General features: G+C 36.6%; 2 protein-coding genes across 3 annotated transcripts; one reads left to right on the plus strand and one right to left on the minus strand.

Annotated features, from left to right (window-relative positions):
• The first annotated feature begins 331 nt into the window (after positions 1 to 331).
• Positions 332 to 3,187, plus strand: LOC104117684 (probable UDP-arabinopyranose mutase 1). Its single transcript, XM_009628758.3, has 4 exons — positions 332 to 747; positions 1,825 to 2,075; positions 2,197 to 2,365; positions 2,578 to 3,187. Exons 1-4 carry the CDS (start codon positions 436 to 438, stop codon positions 2,932 to 2,934), a joined length of 1,089 nt encoding a protein of 362 aa, XP_009627053.1. The 5' UTR covers positions 332 to 435; the 3' UTR covers positions 2,935 to 3,187.
• A 972-nt stretch (positions 3,188 to 4,159) lies between these two features.
• On the minus strand, positions 4,160 to 17,475 carry LOC104117683 (uncharacterized). 2 transcript variants are annotated; one of them, XM_009628757.4, is made up of 14 exons: positions 17,185 to 17,475; positions 15,494 to 15,601; positions 15,259 to 15,390; positions 12,941 to 13,513; positions 12,570 to 12,714; positions 12,138 to 12,449; positions 11,685 to 11,846; positions 10,185 to 11,056; positions 10,013 to 10,098; positions 9,695 to 9,913; positions 9,219 to 9,347; positions 8,142 to 8,504; positions 6,687 to 6,802; positions 4,160 to 4,545 (listed from the first exon to the last, which is right to left on the minus strand). In XM_009628757.4, the coding sequence occupies exons 1-14, from the start codon at positions 17,284 to 17,286 to the stop codon at positions 4,448 to 4,450; spliced, it is 3,417 nt and encodes a 1,138-aa protein (XP_009627052.1). In that variant the 5' UTR covers positions 17,287 to 17,475; the 3' UTR covers positions 4,160 to 4,447. The 2 variants fall into 2 exon arrangements, with proteins under 2 accessions (XP_009627052.1, XP_009627051.1); XM_009628756.4 differs by having other exon boundaries at positions 11,685 to 11,981; positions 17,185 to 17,474.
• Positions 17,476 to 20,290: the final 2,815 nt, after the last annotated feature.

The following is a 20,290-nucleotide window of genomic DNA, read 5'->3' on the forward strand; positions in this document are numbered from 1 at the left end:
TTTTAATATATCAAACCAAACATTGAATAAGAAAAAATCTCAGTATACCTAATCTCATTATATTTAATCTCAATATTATTATACACTATATTCAGTACTATTCTTATATACCCTACCGAACAACCCTTTAAAGTTCTGACCATGGGAAAATGATCAAAAAATTAATAATTCACTCCTTAAAATTATGGCTCTCTTTTTGCGTAAACTGATCCGAGCACCGCACTGTAAAAATATTCTAATTTAGCCGTACAAATACGTGTAAACTACTTCGCCGAAACACAGAGTCACCGACTTGATTTAGTAGTATTTCAGTCAACAATAACATCATATTTTGTACACTTTCTACTTAATATAAATAGGACACAACCCCTCAATTCTCGTACAATACAATCTCTCTTTTTTCATTCATTCACTCTCCTCCAATTTTCTGCAGCCATGGCAGCAGCAACACCATTGTTGAAAGATGAGCTTGATATAGTAATCCCCACAATAAGAAATCTTGATTTCTTAGAAATGTGGAGACCATTTTTTCAGCCATACCATTTAATTATTGTTCAAGATGGTGACCCTTCAAAAACCATTAAAGTACCTGAAGGATTTGATTATGAACTTTATAATAGGAATGATATTAACAGGATTTTGGGTCCTAAAGCTTCTTGTATTTCCTTTAAGGATTCTGCTTGTAGGTGCTTTGGTTATATGGTGTCTAAAAAGAAGTATATCTACACCATTGATGATGATTGCTTTGTGAGTATCTTTTTCAAGATTCCATTTTATTTTATTTTGCCATGTATTTTTTGTTCCGTTTATTTGTGATTATTTAGATTTGATTTTTGAGTGGTGGGGTTGAAAAAGATTGGATCTTGGTGAATTTTGAGGGGTTTTAAGGTAAAGTTTGGATCTTGGTGAATTTTTGGGGGGTTTTAAAGTATTGAATTTAGGGTTTTTCTGGGGTTTATGTATGTTTGAGCCAATTTAGGAAATTTAGTAATATGTTTTGATAATTGTTGTGGATCTCTTCAGCTGAACCGTATTTGGTTATGATTTTATTTTGGACCAAGAATAGGAGATCTGATTGATTGGAAGCTTCTGATCTGCAGTTATATCATGTTTTAGGATCGATTGATGCATAGGCTTACTCTTTTTATTTCTATGTTTTTAAAATTTTAAATAGCTAGTAGTATCTCTTGAATTGTTTCCTTCTATTTAAGTTTTCCATAGTTTCTGTGTGAAAAAATTTCACAGATCTGTATGTTTTTTTATGTGAAGTAATGTGGCTTGTTAAGTGAATTCAGGACCTCATTGCTAATCAATTGATCTTACTCTTTTGCACTAAAGATGAGGTCTTTTGCATATGATTACAGATAAAAGAGGTGCCAGATCTTGTAACACCTTCATATTTTTTTGTTGCTTTGTTTCTGCTCTCCTTTTTAGATAAATGCTGTATGGATTGAGATTATATGTTTGTGCTCTTCTGTGAATGTAAACAAGGTCCAAGTGATGATGAATGATTTCATATGATAATCATTGTTGAAAAGGTTTCGATTAGCTAGCCACCACCAGATTTGCATTATTTTCTAACTTGGTCAGTCACATGGCATTGATGAAATCAGTTTGAAATGTCTTCCGTATCTGAGTTTTGCTTTACTAACAACGTGGAACCTTGCATCTTAGGCCCATAAGTTTGGCAATTTGTTTATGAGATCGCCTTATGCATCGTAAATAGGAAACTTATTCTATTTGATTATCTTGTTCCAATGCCATGATCTTGTGTTTAGCATTCATTTGCTCACGTGCTGAAAATTTGTATCTGCTGATGTGAAGGTGGCCAAAGATCCATCTGGCAAGGAGATCAATGCACTTGAGCAGCACATAAAGAACCTCCTGTGCCCATCCACCCCGCATTTCTTCAACACTCTGTATGATCCATACAGAGAAGGTGCAGACTTCGTCCGCGGCTACCCTTTCAGCATGCGCGAGGGTGCTCCAACAGCTGTTTCTCATGGCCTGTGGCTCAACATCCCTGACTACGATGCACCCACACAGCTTGTTAAGCCTCATGAGAGGAACACAAGGTACTTATACTTTCCGTAAGCCAAATTTTAGAGCTTATCTAATTACTCGTAGGATTGAGCTTATCTAGTTTGTCATTATCTGGAAGCTCTATATCGAATTAACATTAATATCTTATTCCAGGTATGTTGACACAGTCATGACAATTCCTAAAGGCACTTTGTTCCCCATGTGTGGAATGAACTTGGCCTTTGACCGTGAGCTGATTGGACCAGCAATGTACTTTGGTCTCATGGGTGACGGTCAGCCAATTGGTCGTTACGATGATATGTGGGCTGGCTGGTGTACCAAGGTACTTTTACTTCCTATATTTCCTCTAATTTTGTTTCTTGGTAAAATAGAGGTCTATAGCTAGTGCTATTTGAACTAATATATGATGTCCTATTTGTTCGTTGGTTTTGATCATGGGGAGTTTGAGATACCTTGGATGAACACTTTGGCCTTTTATGAAGCATTTTTGTAAACAGCAGATAAATCTGACATAAAATATCGTCAAACTTGTAGGTCATATGTGACCATTTGAGCCTGGGAATCAAGACTGGTCTGCCCTACATATGGCACAGCAAAGCGAGCAACCCTTTTGTTAACCTCAAAAAGGAGTACAACGGCATCTTCTGGCAAGAGGAGATCATCCCATTTTTCCAGGCTGCAACCCTTCCTAAAGAGTGCAAAACTGTCCAGCAATGCTACCTCGAGCTCTCGAAGCAGGTCAAGGATAAACTTTCCAAGATAGATCCCTATTTCACCAAACTCGGAGACGCCATGGTCACATGGATCGAAGCTTGGGATGAGCTCAACCCTACTGGGGAAAACTTGGCTAAGCTATCCATCTCCAATGGTCCAGCAAAGGCTGCAAAGTAGATGCTATTTAGCTTTTGCTCCTTTTCTTAAACGGCTAAGAGATTTTGAGTTGAGCAGAGCTTGAATTACTTATTTATCTTTATCTATTTAAATGTTTTAATTTTGGTTGAGAATTTGTCATATTGCTGCTATGTAGACCAGCTTTTGCTTCCCTACTCTGAAACATCATAGGAGTATTATTTATTAGGTTTAGCTCCAAACTTGAGATTAACTTGAGATTATTATCTATATCAATAAAAATGGTTTAGTTGCAGCTAGGCTTCCATAATCGTCTCTTTTTGTTTGAATTTGGTAATTGAAGATTGATATGTTGATGCTGATTTCTACTCTATCATGCTGAATGCTTGATTGGGACCCTTTAGCTTTGGCAACTCCGTTATGCAACTTAATTAGAATTCTGCTACTCTGATGCAACACGAGTAGGTAGCTCACTAGAATTCTGCTACTCTGATGCAACACGAGTAGGTAGCTCACGTAAAGGGCAGCTTGGTTCACAAAGCATTCCACATTCACGCATAGTCGAGGAAGGGTCGTACCCCACGGGGTGATGTAGATAGTCTATTCTAATGCAAGTATTAATGGTTGCTTCCACGGTTCGAACCAATGATTTATAGGTCAGACGGAGTTAACTTTACCGTTGCTCCAACGCTTCCTTCGAGTAGGTAACTCACAGGAAATGTTTACCTTGATACAAGTACTAAATCATGCAAGCAGAAATCTCGTGAAGAGCTTAAGGTACTTCAAAATGGGACACAGTTTTAATGTTGGTTAGACCTTATGTTTGATTAATTTGGCCTTTGGGTGCCCATCAAAACCCGTGAGCAAAATTACCAAATACTACTGCCCAGATCGAAAGTGTTGAGTACCTCCCTTTTCCTTTATTTTGGTTTCTTATTTGAACATTGCGACTTGATTGAGTAGAACAAATACAAAAATATTCATCCGATCTCAGCTGATTTGGAGTTTATGCGCAAGATTGATTAATTAAATTTGACATTTTGCGTAATTGATTGATTTGAATGTCTCTGTCTATGAGGAAAACATGGTCCATCACATGTACAAGAAGTCTATACTGCCATTGGCAAAATCGTTTTAGCTGGCAACCACTCTTCCAATTTTTGCAAGCGCGACAGCTTAGGTGATGACTGGAAGTAAATTCGCCTAAAAGCGATATACTACAACAGCTTAGCTGATCATTTGATGTTAAAAGTGCACGTCAGACAAATAATCAAGAGACTAGATCTTCATTATTTAAGATCTAACTTTAACCTGTTACTTACAAATCTATAATGGTACTGGATTGGGATCAACTAGAACCAAAAGAAAGATACCATCTGATACATACAGATATACAAAGAGCTTCGGCCAACAAACCTCATTTCTTTGACAACAATGCCTATCAAAGCTAGCGGGTTTTAGACATTAGGCTTAACTCGGGAAAACGGGGCAGTTACGTCCATCAAAATTGTTAAAGGTGGACAAAGAATTACTTATTCAATATGAAGAAAGCCTGTTAAGATCGCAAATATACCAGTAGCTGACCTCCATCACTGGCTATTGCAACTGCACCATGGTTCGAATCATCAGTAGCAATGCATGACACAGTTGAACCTGAAAGAAGAATCAAGAATATTAGTAAAATTCTAACATCACCAAAAGACAAACCGATTGGCTGTATTGAGAAAATAGTAAGGAAAAGGGGTGAAGGATGACTAGATCTTGGGAAAGGCTGACCAAACATACAACAACAACAACAACAACCCAGTATAATCCCACTAGTGGGGTCTGGGAAGGGTAGTGTGTACGCAGACCTTACCCCTACCATGAGGTAGAGAGGCTGTTTCCAATAGACCCTCGGCATCCTTCCCTCCAAGAACTCCCCACCATGCTCTTAGGGTGACTCGAACTCACAACCTCTTGGTTGGAAGTGGAGGTTGCTTACCATCAGAGCAATATTTACCATCTTATTTAAAAAACGACCCTCATGTCACTACCCTCCAGAGGAAGTAATTGAAACAAAAAGTCAAAATTTTGAAGCTGAAGTTTGTTCAATAAGAAGAGATTGTGCGACGGCACTCTTACCCCAGCCAAAGGACAACTAAAATAATAAAGTTTTTAAACCGATCAAAAAAAAAAGTTTTCAATGCAGTTGAGCGAATCCTGTTGTTTAAATCTCTAAGGGGTCGTTTGGTTTGAATACGGCCTATGCTGGAATAAGTTATGCTGGGATAAGTTATGCTAGATTAGTTATGCTGGGATAAGTTATGCTAGATTAGTTATGCCGGGATTAGTTATCCCGGTATTGTTTTTTATCCACTGTTTGGTATGTTGTATTAAAAATGACAATTGCATAATTTCTAAGAAGGTATAAGTGATCCCGGCACTAATTACCCCAACCCCTACAAGGTATAAGTTATCCAGATACTAATTTTAATCCCGGGATAACTTATACCAGGTTTGCTAACCAAACAAAGTATTAAGGTGGTATTAAAATTTTATATCAGCACTATGAGTCCGTTTGGATTGGCTTAAAAAAATGACTTTTAAGTTAAGTGCTTAAAAGCACTTTAAAAGTGCTAGAACTTGTTTTATAAATAAGCAGTTACGTGTTTGGATAAAAATGTTGAAACTGAAAACAAGCTGATGAAGTGTTTGGTAAACAAGTGCAGGTAAGCACTTTTTCTTGTTAAAATGACTGAAATATTCTTAAAGTTGTTAACATTATAAAGAAGATGATAACTATAATATTATATTTTCCGTTCATAACTTCAAATTCAAGGGTAACACGTAAATTCATTGAATGATTTGATTTTAGAATATAGTTACACCAATTAAAAAAAAGGAAGGATTCAACTACCAAAAAATTTAAATGTTATGGAACCAAAAAAAGAAGCTAAAAGAACAATATTTACAAAATATTGGAATGTATCAAACATTATTTAAAAAACTAATGTTTGCTTCGCGTTAAGAACTTCAAGAAATTGACAAATATTGGAGAATGACAGTAACAAAGGCAAGATGAAGAACGAAGATTAGAACTGACATAAGGAATGTGACGAGGAAGAGAGCAGCACTAGGGAAGAAAGAAAGGAAAGGGAAAAGAGGGGAAAACAATGAATGAAAGTGTAAAGAAAGAAATGAAAGGAAAAGAGAGGAAAGTTATGGAAGAAGACGAAGAAGAAAGCAGAGGTTGTTGCAACAAGAATGGAGAGGAGAAAAGCTAGTATGTTGTAGGGTTTAGGGTAATTTCGGGATTAAGAAAAATTATAAGGGATAAGAATGTAATATACTTGGTCAAAGCAATATGGCTTTTAAGCCAATTTTGAAAAAGTTGGGTTTTCCAGCTTATTGGTTTTGGCTTTTTTTAAGCAGATTTTAACTTTTTTTTAAGCCTTTTTTTTGGTTGCCAAACACTTCCACAAGTTTAAAACTGCTTAAAAGTTAGTCAAACCAGCTCTATATCTACTTATACCTCATACCAAACTACAAGAGTTTAAAGTCAATACAAGTATGCAGTATGCTACGATGCCACAATTTTGTCAACAAGTGATCTTTGGGAATTCTTAAATTCCTAAGTTCCTGAAAGTGATAGTGTGAAGTAACCTAATGTTAATTGCTGAAAATCAAATTTTCCAGCTGAAAGTAAGTTTGTCCAGAACCCAAAATAAAAAAAAGCACATTTAGCATAGGAATTCGACTTTAACTTGTAAGATTTGAGCAATAAACTAAAGCACTTGCAACAAAAAGAGTACCTTTAAAGTGATGCAGATTTTGGAGCCTTTTCCCTGTAGTTAATTCCCACGTGTAGACCAGCCCATCACTTCTCCCAATAATCCCATGACCAGCTGAAAAACCAAGTGCAGTAGCCCTGAGAGGAAGATAGGCTGAATGGTCACTATTTATCGAAGGCCATTAAAATTACATTTTAGTACTTCTATAAATATTTTAGCACTTGATGCAAGAACCAACCTGCTATCAATCTGAGAGAAGATTAGACTAGTAAATACAATAAATTTCAGGAATCTAGATTAAAGATCTTAGCCTACAACGTGCAGAAACCTTCTTGCATTGCAGGCAGTAACAAACCTTCTTCAAGTAATTTCTAATGTCTCCAAGAATGTTTTAACAAAGTTTACTAAGGGGTATGACTGTTTAAGGATGTTCAGTTCGCCAAATTGTCACCTGATATAAAGTAGCATCCAGTACAAAGGGAGACAATAGAGAAAGTGTCCCATCATTATAAGTGAAAGTAGAGCTCCTATCTCCCTCAATCATTCTAACACCCCCCCCCCCCCCCACAACCACCACCACCACATGAAAGAAGGCCCTTTTAACATTTTCAAGAACTTGAGCTGATATCCCAGAAAACCACCAAGGTAAAATCAAAGTTGCTGGAAGTAGTTTTGAATGTCTACTTAATCGTACAACAACTTTGAGAGATATCTAATCTTTCAATTGACTCTACCTATAAAAAAAAATGTTTCAGTTGACTTGAGATGTTGAAAGATTAAAAATTCCAGCATTTGAATGACCAGGAATCCTGCATACATTGATTAATCTTTTGGTATTCAAGTATCAGAATCTCGCATTACCCATCATCAGAAGCTCCATCATGATAATAATCTACAGCATACATTATTTGCAGTGGCGCTCTAACTTTACTCATTTTCTATCCCACAGAATTAACTTTTTCAGGTCAACTTCGTAACACCGTGGTATTTAAGCAAAGGTAACAAATTATAATAGGACAAAGGGCAGATAACAAATACTCCAGTAGCACATCAGTTAAAGGCTAATTGACTTGAAACATCATGCTACTATGAGTTTCAATGTCTCTTGTTTTGGGTTGTGAAGACAAGGATTTGGAGGACAAGCTTTCAACGATTTCTGGGAATTCATCTCGGGAGCATGAATCACTTAAAGAACTACATGATTTTGCAATTGACCACTAAGTGAGGACAATCCAGTTTGCCAAACCCCAAAACCTGATATCAAGCATGTATGCTTACCCAATCTTCAACAACCACAATCTCCTTTAGTCTTTTAAACTGTAGGATGAAAGACACAATGGCCCTTGGAACTAAACGGGCATTCCTCCCTTTTGTGATTATCAACAATAGCCAAATGAAAAACGATTTAAAAAAACACTGAATTAAGATTCTCAGATATGTTTTCCAGAATTTTCTAGTACAAGATTTTGGGAGTACCTTGGGTCAAGAGAATTTCCCATGATCACTGTGTTATTAACCAGTAGAGCGAGCCTCCACCAATGAACTGGGTCGGACTGCTGCTCGCTAGATTCATAAGCAGGCTGATTTGGGTCAGGAGAAGTCAAAATCAGAAGCCAGATTGCCACATCTTTATCCTCTGATGAGCAAAAGGGTCGATTGTCACTCGTTTCCAAGAAAGACATCCTTGTGGCATCTGTTATTTCGTCAATAGTCTCTTCTGTGACCCCGGCAGGATCACTGTACTTTCTTTGCCATCTAAAAAGACTGACTGGAAGGCATTGAAAAGCAGAAGTACTGGCAGCAGAAAAATTCGACACAAGCATGCGCTTCTTTATATCCCTGAATATAACCAAAAAACTCTGAGTGGGGGCAGCAAATAAAAAGCTCTAGGAGTCTTAAGCACCAAATGTATGCACCAAGCTCAGCAGAAGTTCTCATCTCAGGATTTGCTTTGTATATTTATTTATCTTCTGGAATGGAAGAAAAGAAACAAGGCATATGTATATCTCATCCTTCGCGAAAAAGAAAAATAGTGAAAACAAAAGTAAGAAGAATAAGAAAACAATAAACCAAAATCTATCCAGACTAATAAGTTATAAAATTTGCAGTAAATTAGCTGCTATCAAATAATACATATTAATTTCAAGCAAGAAGCATTAAAGCAAAATTATGTGTAGTATGCATATTCATTAAAACAATAACACTGCAGCCAGCCCTGATTTTCTGACATACTGCTTCTAATTGATTCTCTTTTTAGGTCTTCTTTTAAGCTCTAATCGAGGATAACCAACAGATATTTACTTATTTACATAAATGTGTGTGTATATGTTTTCTGGGTGTATATGTTTTCTGGGTGTATATGTGTGTATTCTTGAAGCTATTTGCACATACAATTGTGTAGAAGCTGGAGTTAAAATCATTAATCTGTTTAATTTTTTGACAGAATGAGCATGAGTTGCTGAAGAAAGAAGTGAACTATGAAGAGAAACAAAATAAGAAAATTGATCAGCAGTAAAACGTGGTGTGCAGTTAAGATGGAAAGAGGTATTTTACCATAGGCTAAATTCCCCATATCCATTGTACCCAAGAACCAAACTAGAAAACTTTGGTATTCTTTTCAACTTCATTGAACAAAAGGGTGGGCAGTCAGGTGGCAGCAAACAGCATTCTTCCGTCTCCGCACTGCAAATTCAGAATTTCGGGAGCAAATCAAACTACATAACAAAAGAAATTAAACATAAATCACATAAAAAAGCATCACAAGTTGTAAGCTGGACACCAGTTCATTGGAGTGAAGAAATGTTTACATAAGTGGCAGAGTACAATAAATGATTAATAAAGCACATAGTTACCGTCAAGTGGACTAGTATTGCAAAATTTTTGACCCTAGAACTGATAAAATGATTGGATAAATACAAATACAAGAAAGATAAATTTAATAATAACTCATCAAAGTTATAATCACTGCAAGATCAATATTATGATGGACATGAATAAACTTGAAAACCACAATGCTCAAGAAGAGTCACCTCCATTCTGAATTCATGACCCATATGTACAGCTTCCCACTTTCATCCACAGCAACAAGGTGATCAGGTGGACAAACCAATATATAACATACACTTAGAGTTGTTTTCAGTTTAGCAATGAGAGAGACATAACCATTTCTAATTTGCACGATTTTTACTGCATTTTCCTCAAAATGATTCGGAGCACATGATGAGCACCGACACTTTATGTCACCCTCCCTGAGAACAAACATGGCAGATCAGCACATTAGCATTCATCTATTCTGCAACTAAAATATAAACAAAAGACCAAACACTTGTGTCAAGTGAAAATGCAACCTGCAGCCAGGGGCTTTTACACTGTTGAACAACACAAGTGATTGCCCAATTGGTGTCAACTGCACAGCAGCACTATCCAGTTCAATCTGCATAAAACAATTATAGATTATGAGATGCTACACACCAAGCCATAGGCCCACAACATACCATTGAAGAAGAGCAAACATCTCACATCTCCACCAAAGGCACTGCCAAAAGATGGAAAACTTATGGAAGCATGACCAATAAAAGAAGGGCACCCCCTTTCTTCTCCTGCCATTGGGACCTTGTACATGAAAATAGTTCTATCCTCATGCAACGGCTGACCACATAAAACACAAATGTAAAGATCATTTTCTTGTGTGCTCAATAGCATTGATGAAACTGGCATGGGATGATCATAGCCTGCAATAAGCTTGAGAACACCACTTCTTTCACTCTCAGTCTTTAAATCTTTATGGGCCTCCATGCTTAAGTTCTCATTTTTCTCAGTGGTGTCAGCAGAAACATTTATCCTCTGGTTTTGCTTATGTAACAAAGGACCAGTAAACCTGACAAAGTGTTGGTCTCTGGACAATTTTTCAGTCAATTTGCCTTCCGATTTGATTGCAGTTGAATCAAGAAACTTTGAAGTTTCAGTATGGTTTAGCATCCAATCCATTTCTTCTTCTTGTGATCTCAAGACCATGTTAGAAGGTGTACCACTGGTATTAGTGAACCTTTCTTTTGTATGGAAGTTAAGGGGCCGTCCATCAATGTGGGGTTCATCAGCAGATATCGATTGTTCGATTTGGTGCTGCTTAGAAGAGCTTCCTTGCAAGGAATGTGAGGTGCGCATCCCATTTATGCCGGCACTTGTCTCTGGAACAGAATCATCTCTGACATCTCTGCAGATGATACTTTTGGATAAAGAAACATGTTGCACCATTGATTCGGCAGAAGGTGGAACGTTAGCTAAGCGCCCACTGATAATTGCACCTGTCCTTTGGGTTCCACTAATTTCCTTTCTTGATGCTTGAACAAATTTCTGTGTGCTTGGTAAGACATCATTTTCTATTTCTGTCCCTGTTCAACAATTTATTACTTTCAATCAATTAGTCTACAGAGAGTAGTTCAGCTCAAGAGACCGCGAGCTCCTATCTCATCACTATATAGGAAGCTTTGAAGTGCAGACTAGCTACATAAAGAATAATCACAAAAAAAGAGGTGTGAAGTATTACAGGGGTATATCAATCAGTCTATTCACCTTTTGTCAATTTTGAAAAATCAGTCTAGGAAAAGCACACAGGGTAAGCTTATTATACCATCTTTCAACATTAGTAGACAGGAGGGGAAGCCCATTTCCTAACATCTCAGATAGAGAGAGACAAGCTGACAAAGAACATGGTCATACTTGAATCAAGAGGTGCAGTGAGCTTTGAATAAGCTGACAATGGCAAACTTAGAATTCACGAGAGAACATTTTTCACTAACAGACTGGAAAAGAAGCCAGTATTGAATCTGCAGGGAAGCGAAAGGCTTGAAATGCAGAAATTTTAAAATGCCAGTGATACAAATTAAATGGCCTTGGGGCATGTGACATCCTTTTATGTTATGTGCTCTGCACATGCTAATTGGAAGAAAATTGGATGAACAGCAGCTACTCAGGCCCCGCAATCAAAGAATCCACAGATTTCAAGGGAGATAAAATCACCTGTTTCACCATTGCAAACTGATGGTGCTTCTGAATTATCATTCTTTGATGGCCCCTCGATTTCAGATCTGCAGGTTTGTAGACCTCGAACACTTTGATCTTCTTTAGAAACTTCAGCTACTTGTAGGATCTGAGCTAAACCCTGACTTGGAGTATATCCACCTTCAGCATTATCAAAACTATCAGGAACAACAACTTCTGCAAGAGAACAAGCTGTAGATGCTGGAACATAATCTTGAACTAGAAAATTAATATTTTCCTTCTGTCTGAGCATTGAAGTCTCATCAAGCTCACTGACTGCAAAAGAAATAAAGAGGGAACTAACAGAAGCTAGAATTAAAAGACTTCATGATAGATCTTCAGACAAGCAATGATTGATATAGAAACTTCGAAATTGCTCTATAAGAGCAGCAATAATCAGCTGAAATTTGAAAGTTACAGGCAACAGTTTACCAGATGTGTCGATCTTCTTATTTTCGTCTTGAGAGTTACTACCAGATATTTCTGGTGACTTTTTAACATTCTTTTTCTTTCTAGAGTATGTACTAAGCAGAGGAAGTGCTCGAGGAAGGAGAAGTGTCATCATTGAGTTGGCTATTTCATGCCCAACAGAATCTGACTCATTTCTCTCTGAGTTCACTTCCAAACAAGACGTATCCATTTCACTTTGTGGATGTGAATCAATTATTAGAGAATCAGGACTAGCGGTAGTAACAGCAGCTACACCATCCTTCACAATATCTGCGGCGAGATCGAAAGAATCATCTACAGAAATGACAAGACAAGCATTTAATAATTTATCAGGGAAGAGAGTTAGAAGATAATGCAAGATGCAGCACTATGGGACACGGCACAGGTAAGTATTAGCTCATAGCCTCATAGTACCTGGCGGGTGATCCAAAGTATCAGGTGCCCAAAGATTGGCATCATTAATTCTTTGTATTTCATTCTTAACTGGTGGTTCCTCATCCTTCTCTTCGGCCATTTGGTTTTTGATCACCTGCTCTTCCAGAACTTTTGACCTATCAAACTGTGAGAAGTTAAGAAAATGTACCTAGCTAACATATTAAGTACACAAACAGCTTGTAGAAAAAGGACACCCTTGGTTTTGTTGTTTACATGGGGAATATTAAACAAAAAGCAGCGGGAAAAAACTAGTAGAAAAAAAAGGAAAAGATGATGCAAAATGAATGAGAACAGTGTATCGAAGCATTTGCTTTAAATGAAAGGGAAAAAGGAAGAGTAGACACACTAACCGGCTTTCCATCTTTTAGTATTTCCATAGATTCTTCTAAGGGTAAGTTGTTCTCAGGATTTAAATGCTTCATCCCTCCTTGAGAACTATGACTATCCACTTGCAGATGATCATCTTTGTCAAAAGATTCTTTGACCAGAACCGAAACTTTTTCTCGTTCAATTATTGTTTGTGAGGTCTCTGACTCTTGCAATGCTTCTGAACTATTGGGAGACCCTTTATTTGCGGAAAAGGGATGCGGATGTTCACCATATTCCTGTTGGTCAGATTTCAAAGCTTTGACGTTGAAACTTTTATTCTGACATCGAGGTTTTTTGAGACTGCTATTGGCAGGTGACTTGGTATTATTGGTTCTAGCTTTCCTATTTCTCTTCGCAGCACTTTGTGGTTTTGCCATGTGTGGTAGCAGATTAGGATCTGCTTTTGATCCAGCGGTTTCAGTTGGTTTTACTGCCCCAGATGTCTCATTCCCAAGAGAGTTAGACGACAAGATATTCTGCTCTGGCATTCCACTGATATTCGTCACCAATTCCCTGAGTAACCTCTGGACAAATGTGTTCTTGAACCCAAAAAACTGCACTTATTCACGCAATGAGGAGAAAAGAAATAAGAACGTTAGGCCCGTTTAGTTAAGTTTTGATCTTTTAATATTCCATTCAAAGTTAAAAGAAACTTTTAACAACTTAAGCACTCTGCAAGCCAGCATTCAATAAATTGACACAAAGGTAATCTTAATAGTACAAGACAGTCCATGAACAGATAATAAATTGCATCAGAAAATGTATATCCGCCCACTAAATGTCTGCTAATATAAAAAATAGATCCTAAGCACGCTGCCTGAGTGTCTTACAAGTTACAACAAGCCTCAAAAAATTCTTTTGACGAGCTTAGCTTCACATCTCAAGGACTAAATTTGACATGTAGGCTATTTACAACATATCTTTCAACAGTATGATGTATAAGATCAGGTCACTGAACTATTTTAACAATCATACTCCAAAATGATATGATAAAGGCATTATGGTCGCTTCCAGAAAATTTTAGGATTAGCATACCTTTCTTTGAGGTAGTTAATTGTGTCGAATGACTTTTGGCAACAAAAGAAAGCATAATGTGCCTAAAAGTACTGAAATCATTTGTTGTTTTGCCAAAAGGAAATGCACAAATCTTCTCAAAAGATGTCATAGTCCAGGCACCAGAAACACCAGTTCATTAGGCTCGTAACATAATATACTATCTCAATTCGGATCAAACTCCTCGAAAATGACTCAGTTATTGAAGAATCTTTAGATGCAGATACACAATAACTAATGAAGGACATTTCAAACCATCCTACATAAGAATAACGTCATAAAGGAGCCAACTCATAAAGCAAGGCCTTACAGGTCCTTAAAGGAGCTTGATGAAGAAAGGGTTTGAGTATTGAGTGCTCTTGCAATATTTTAGCTTTTATCCTCTGAAACAATAGACCAATTCACCATAAGATTGGGCCACCTATGGTAGCTGCATGTCACTCATAAAGGCCAATGCAGTTCAATTTATGTCCATTCTACCATCAGCTTACTGCAAATGGAAGCATTAGTGAAGGCAGAGTTATTTGAACCTACTTTCCATCAGTTCACTCCAGGCCAAAGGTTTAGGTTGTTAAGTGAAGACTTCAAGCTCATTTCTAATTTCTGCAGTAAAATCCACTGCAAAATGACCTTTAGAAGGAAAATGGAGATTCTTATACCCATATATCTATAGTCAAGGTACCAACTAATGGAAGCATGAATCTTCAGATAAATGCTTTTGCCACTCTGCTCTGAAATGTGGATGCCTCGTGTAATTTCCAATACAAGAAACTACCAACTTAGACATATCAATCTTAAAACAATTTGAGAAAAAAAATTGTTTATTTGACCCGTTCCATTAGTTTCAAAATATAAAGTACTTTTGATATGACCTCCCCTCCTTTAGTGTCCTTATTCTCTTCTAAAGACTTCTGGGAGAACGTACCAATTGGACTTCTTATTAGAGATTCCAAAATGAATATAGAAAATGGACATCTTTTGTGCGCATCGTCTTTTGGATGAAAGCTCAATGGCAGTCCAAATGAACCCTGCCAGCCCATCAGAACTCCAAACCCAAAAATATAGTTCTTCTTAGAACAAAATTGCATGCACGTTTTGACTTCAGACTAGACCAAGGAGACTAACTCTTGTTACAACAGTATCAATATTATCAAACATTTTAAAGTTAACATCTAAAATGGAAAAGAACAAAACATTTTACTATCACAGTATGTTAACTGGTTTCATAAATATGAACAAGACACACCTCCACACCATCAATCTTACTGGAGTATCTCTTTCCATGCAACAGTTTTATTTGATATCCTCTTTTCTGGAAACTATCCCATACAATATCTGCAGTTTGCCCACTACATGAATGCCCATCTGTAGAACTGATCTGTTGAAGGCAGAGAGAAGGAAATTATTATTAATCTAAAGCTAGAGACGAAATAAAAATCTATTCAACATGTTACAAAAAAAAAAAGAATCTTTGTACACACCGTAAATAACGGCCCGTTAAGGCCTTCATGAATTTCCATTTTGTAAGTGATTCCATTTTGGGTCCTTAGAGCATTGTATCCAATAGGATAAGGATAGCGGTCTTTGCCCTGCAAGTCAAAAAAAGCCAAATTAAGTGATACTGGAATATCTCTTACACGGTTCGTTATATAGAGACAGCTGTAAATCTGTGTGTTATGCTTTCTTGATGATATTTAGAGCAGAAGTTTCAAGCAACACTGTAATCTATACGAAAACGAGACAACCAAACTCTGCCTTTGGGCTCCTAAATAAAGATGTACTATCTCTGTAACACATATAAAAGATAAAATGGACCAACATAGATCAACATACCATGCTGAACAGGCGATAAAATTCTGTTAAATCGTATACCTGTACACCAAATGAGGATACTCGTCTTACATCTATTATGGACGCAAGTCATTTTCCATTCCAGTCCTACTCTGTACTTGCTCATACTAACATTTAAACATTATTTCCACAGTGATACCGATAAAAATCACCAAACACTCCTTCCCGATGCCTCACCTCATCCTACACCATTGTCACATTCCAGTAATGCTATATCCAATCAAACATCAGGAAATGACTTAAGAAATGATATTTGACTTGGGGAGAATTTTTTCATCACATCAAACAGCACCCAGATCAATACTAGAAATGGTCATACTGAGACTTGAACCACAATCGCAATGTTTCTCGATTTCTCTTTTGCCTATAAGTGATCCATGATTTCCCTCAAAATTGATTCCCAAAGATTACATGACTGGAAAGCATAAATCTTCAACTTAAGCTCCAAAGATCTACCATAAATTTAAAAATCACTAAAATTTCTCGGCACATTTTGCTAGTATAGAATACTTAGTTTAACTTGTCAATGTACAGCATTTGACACAGTTCAGGTAAGATAAACTTAAGATCGCGTAGAGCATTTGGCTGCAGCTGGTCATCCATAATCAATCAAAACATGGAGCTTTTACTTAACAGTCAGAAGGAAATAAACAAATCCATTTCACATTGATATTAGCGCAAAAATTTAGCTCATTAGTTTTCAGATAGGCAAGAAATCCGGGAAAAAAACTCATGTAACACCAATTAATGCTTCAAAAGCTCCAAAATTAAAATATAGGCTACATCACTGAGCTGAATAGTTCATCAATTGATCTATAACCAGAATTTCTATTCAAACTACGTGGACTTTAAATTTTATGCAATTTTACCCACAGAGAAGAACAAAAGGTGGCAATACACTCATATGTACAACCACTAATGCTTCAAAAACTTAAAAAATTAGTATGCTAGCTACGTCGCTCAGCCAAATATATAGTTCATCAGTTGATCTATAAATAGAATTTCCGATTCAAAATACTTGAGATAAGAATTTATGCACTTATACATATAGTAAAAAAAAAAGAGTTTAATTTCTATGTGCGGACAGTATAAGAATTATATACACGATCAAGCCACTTAAAAAGCAATTGTAGATAACTCAATTTAATAGCATTAATTGCTAACCTAGAGTAAAAGGTAAGAAAGCTGTTATAACATGTTAAATTGCGCTAGTTCATTAGTATAACTTAAATCCGAAAAAAATTAAACAAGTTGTTCGATCGAAAAGGAATTCACAAATTCGAAACATTTTATAGAAATAACGGAGATGAAGTTGTTATACCCTAGAGGAGCTCCAGTATTTCTTATCCCATTGACCAGTGTAAAGCTTGCCGATTGATAATATCTCCAATCCGTCTGATTTCTCCGAGTAACTCCTCGCCATTGAGATTCTCACACACACACACCGTCTCTCTTTCTCTTTATCTCTCTAGAATTTTTTGGAAAGAGAAATTGCAGGAGAAAACGGAGGGGCCAGGGGAAAGAGGAGAGTTGAAATGGCGGGAATGGAATTCACAATTATCTTGCTCCCTCCTAAATTTCGTGCTCCTCAATTTTTTTTGTTATTTCTCCTCTTAAGTCATAATTTGGTAAATATGATATTTGGTATTTGGTTTAAGATTTCAAAAAATATAGGTATGATATTTGGTATTTAAAAAAATAATATTAAAATACCAATATCCTACACGAAACATATAAGTTACATAAATAAGTAATGTACTAAGTGACATAATACTTTTCTTTGGATGTCATATTGATGCGGGCACTAAAGTCCCTAAACTCCTCTAGGAAAATAGAGGAACAAGTTAGGTCGTAGATTGTAATGTTTCTATAATTTTAGAGTATTTTTTACTTATGTATTAATGTTGCATCTGTTGGATTAGTCCTTGTTGTATTCTCTAATGTCATCAATTAGCTCTACATAAGTAACAAGGCAATTTTAATGATCAATTTTATTCTTTTATGTACTTTTTTTCTCTCTATGGGTTAATACCTGCAAATTTTAGACAAAAATTTTGTCAAAGGTTAGGTAAACTTAGAATGTTTTTTTATTTTTGTATTTATGACTACTTTAATTAAGAATATTACAGTCTATGACTCTATGCACTAGTTAATATTCAAGTTGAATCTGTCGCGCATGGCTTGCCTAGTTAATATTCGGGGTTGTCCAGTTGGTTTGGAGGGCGGTCATCCATACGGATGACCTGGGATCGAATCCCCCTCAATACCTTATGGGTTGAGCCTGTCGCACATGTCTTGCCTAGTGAGGTTTACCTCCCCTGTGTGGTTTGCAGGCTATTATACAGGAGGAGGTTTACCCAGTGCGCACCAAGTGTAGCGGCTGCGGGTTTCCTTCTTATCAAAAAAATATTCAAGTTGAATAAACCGAAGTTATTGTACCGAATAAACCGAAACCGAAAGGAGAAAAACTGAACTATACCGAGTATAATTAGGTACGATATTGGTATAGCATTTTAAGAAAACGAATACCGAAAATACCGTACCGAAATGTTCAAATAATGTATCGTACCGACCGACTAACACCCTACTTGCACGTATTGAAGTTACAGTTTAGTCCCTAAAATCGACACTTGTTTTGGCATTGCCCCTGCTTTTTCTATAGTTTGAAAAAACATCAACTTGTATAGTTCATGATCCAGTGATACATAAGGAAAAAGGGTCAAATTTTGCCCATATACTATCTGAAATTGAGCGATTTCATAATTCATTAAATTAATTATCTAATATTATCCTCATTTTAAGGAAATAGCCCCACTTTTGCGATTCGCCTTTTCAAGGACAAATACGGTATAATTTCCTAATGATAAGGCCACAAGGGTGTGATGGACGTCCGAGTAGATACTGTTACTACTATTATTTGATTAGATATGTCAGATGATAAATTGAATAATTTTCAATAGTATAAAAGCAAATGTGGACCTTTTCCCTAAACTTATTTAAGTTTTTTCCCAAGAATACTTTAATAGGTCGAAATGAGCTAATAGACAGTTTTTGGTTTTCTTTTAGTTCACCCTACAGTTTCCGATAAATCAAAGTTCCAAAAATTGACCACTTTTTTCTCAATTAAATAAAATTGTCCAAATCAATATATATTCAGATTATAGAGTCTTAAAAGTATTTATGAATTAAGGATTTATCTCTGTCTATATTTTGTTATAATCGAAATAATCTGGTGTCATGCGAAAATTAACAAAGCATACTCTCAACGATGATAAATTAAACAACAAAAGAGAAACATACCAAAACAGACACAAACATTTAACGTGTCAATTGATATATATCTACATGTGAAGATAAGCAATCCGCTATAAAAAAGTATGTACAAACAAAAACAAAAGAATAACCTCACAAAGAGGCACACGCAAATGGCAGGAAAACACTTGTTTTATAAATTTTTTCCATAAATGTCACGACCCAAAATCCTAACATGTCGTGATGGCGCCTATCTCGATACTAGGCAAGCCAACAACCTCAATAAACCACAATTTCTTTTAAATTTAAAAATATAATATTTAAACACAATCCACAAGTCTCGCAAATACCGATACAAACACTCCCAAAACTTGGTGTCAATGAGTACATGAGCATCTATACATTACAAGTCTAGAAAATACAATTTATAATAGTCTAAGACCAAATATCGTAAACAAGAGGATAGGGAAGGAGAGACAAGGTTTGCGAAACATGGCAGCTACCTCTGAATCTCCGAAAATTGACTGTGTGAAATAATCATCACCTACTGTATCCGGGATCACCTGGTTCTCCACACGAAGTGCAGGGTGTAGTAGGAGTACAACCAACTCAGTAAGTAACAATAATAAATAAAGAACTGAAAGTAGTGACGAGCTTCTCAGCTAAGTCCAATTATAGTATTTTCCAACATAAAAGGGTAGGCATGCTTTCAAGATCAACATTTAATATTTCACAAAAAATTCATATCAAATTTGACTGACATAGAAAATAATATTTTTCCGAATTTCCAAAATAGTGATATATGACAGCTGAAATGCAACAAATAATGCAATCAATGCATCATCTCAGAGTAACAATCACTCTTTCCTCCCATTCACTCCAACCTCACAGTCACTCAGTACTTGGCACTCGCACTCAGTAGGTACTTGTGCTCACTGGGGGTATGTACTATACCTGTTAATCGGGCTGGCTGACCCGTTTACAGCCCGGTACTGTAGCGTGGGGGGCGGGCTGGGACGGGTTGGGCGGGGAATGGGTTTCAAACGAACAGTTTTTTGATACCGGTACACCGGAACCCGCTAAGCCCGTTAACGGGTTGTTAATGGGCTACAGCCCGATTCAGCCCGTTTTTTAATATTTTTTTTTAATGGACCAACTGAAACTCCTGATATTGA

Source organism: Nicotiana tomentosiformis, chromosome 10 (genome assembly GCF_000390325.3).
Source record: "Nicotiana tomentosiformis chromosome 10, ASM39032v3, whole genome shotgun sequence".
Lineage (NCBI taxonomy): Eukaryota > Viridiplantae > Streptophyta > Magnoliopsida > Solanales > Solanaceae > Nicotiana > Nicotiana tomentosiformis.

Excerpts from the sequence above, each read along its gene's own strand:
- LOC104117684 (XM_009628758.3), top strand. The coding sequence starts at position 436 with ATGGCAGCAGCAACACCATTGTTGAAAGATGAGCTTGATATAGTAATC. Across the intron at positions 2,076-2,196 it reads CCTCATGAGAGGAACACAAG|GTATGTTGACACAGTCATGA; the intron begins GTACTTATACTT and ends ATCTTATTCCAG. Across the intron at positions 2,366-2,577 it reads GGGCTGGCTGGTGTACCAAG|GTCATATGTGACCATTTGAG; the intron begins GTACTTTTACTT and ends TCAAACTTGTAG.
- LOC104117683 (XM_009628756.4), bottom strand. The coding sequence starts at position 17,286 with ATGGCGAGGAGTTACTCGGAGAAATCAGACGGATTGGAGATATTATCA. Across the intron at positions 13,514-15,258 it reads GTAAGATTGATGGTGTGGAG|TTTTTTGGGTTCAAGAACAC; the intron begins GTGTGTCTTGTT and ends GAATAAGTGCAG. Across the intron at positions 11,982-12,137 it reads TAAGAAGATCGACACATCTG|TCAGTGAGCTTGATGAGACT; the intron begins GTAAACTGTTGC and ends TTTCTTTTGCAG.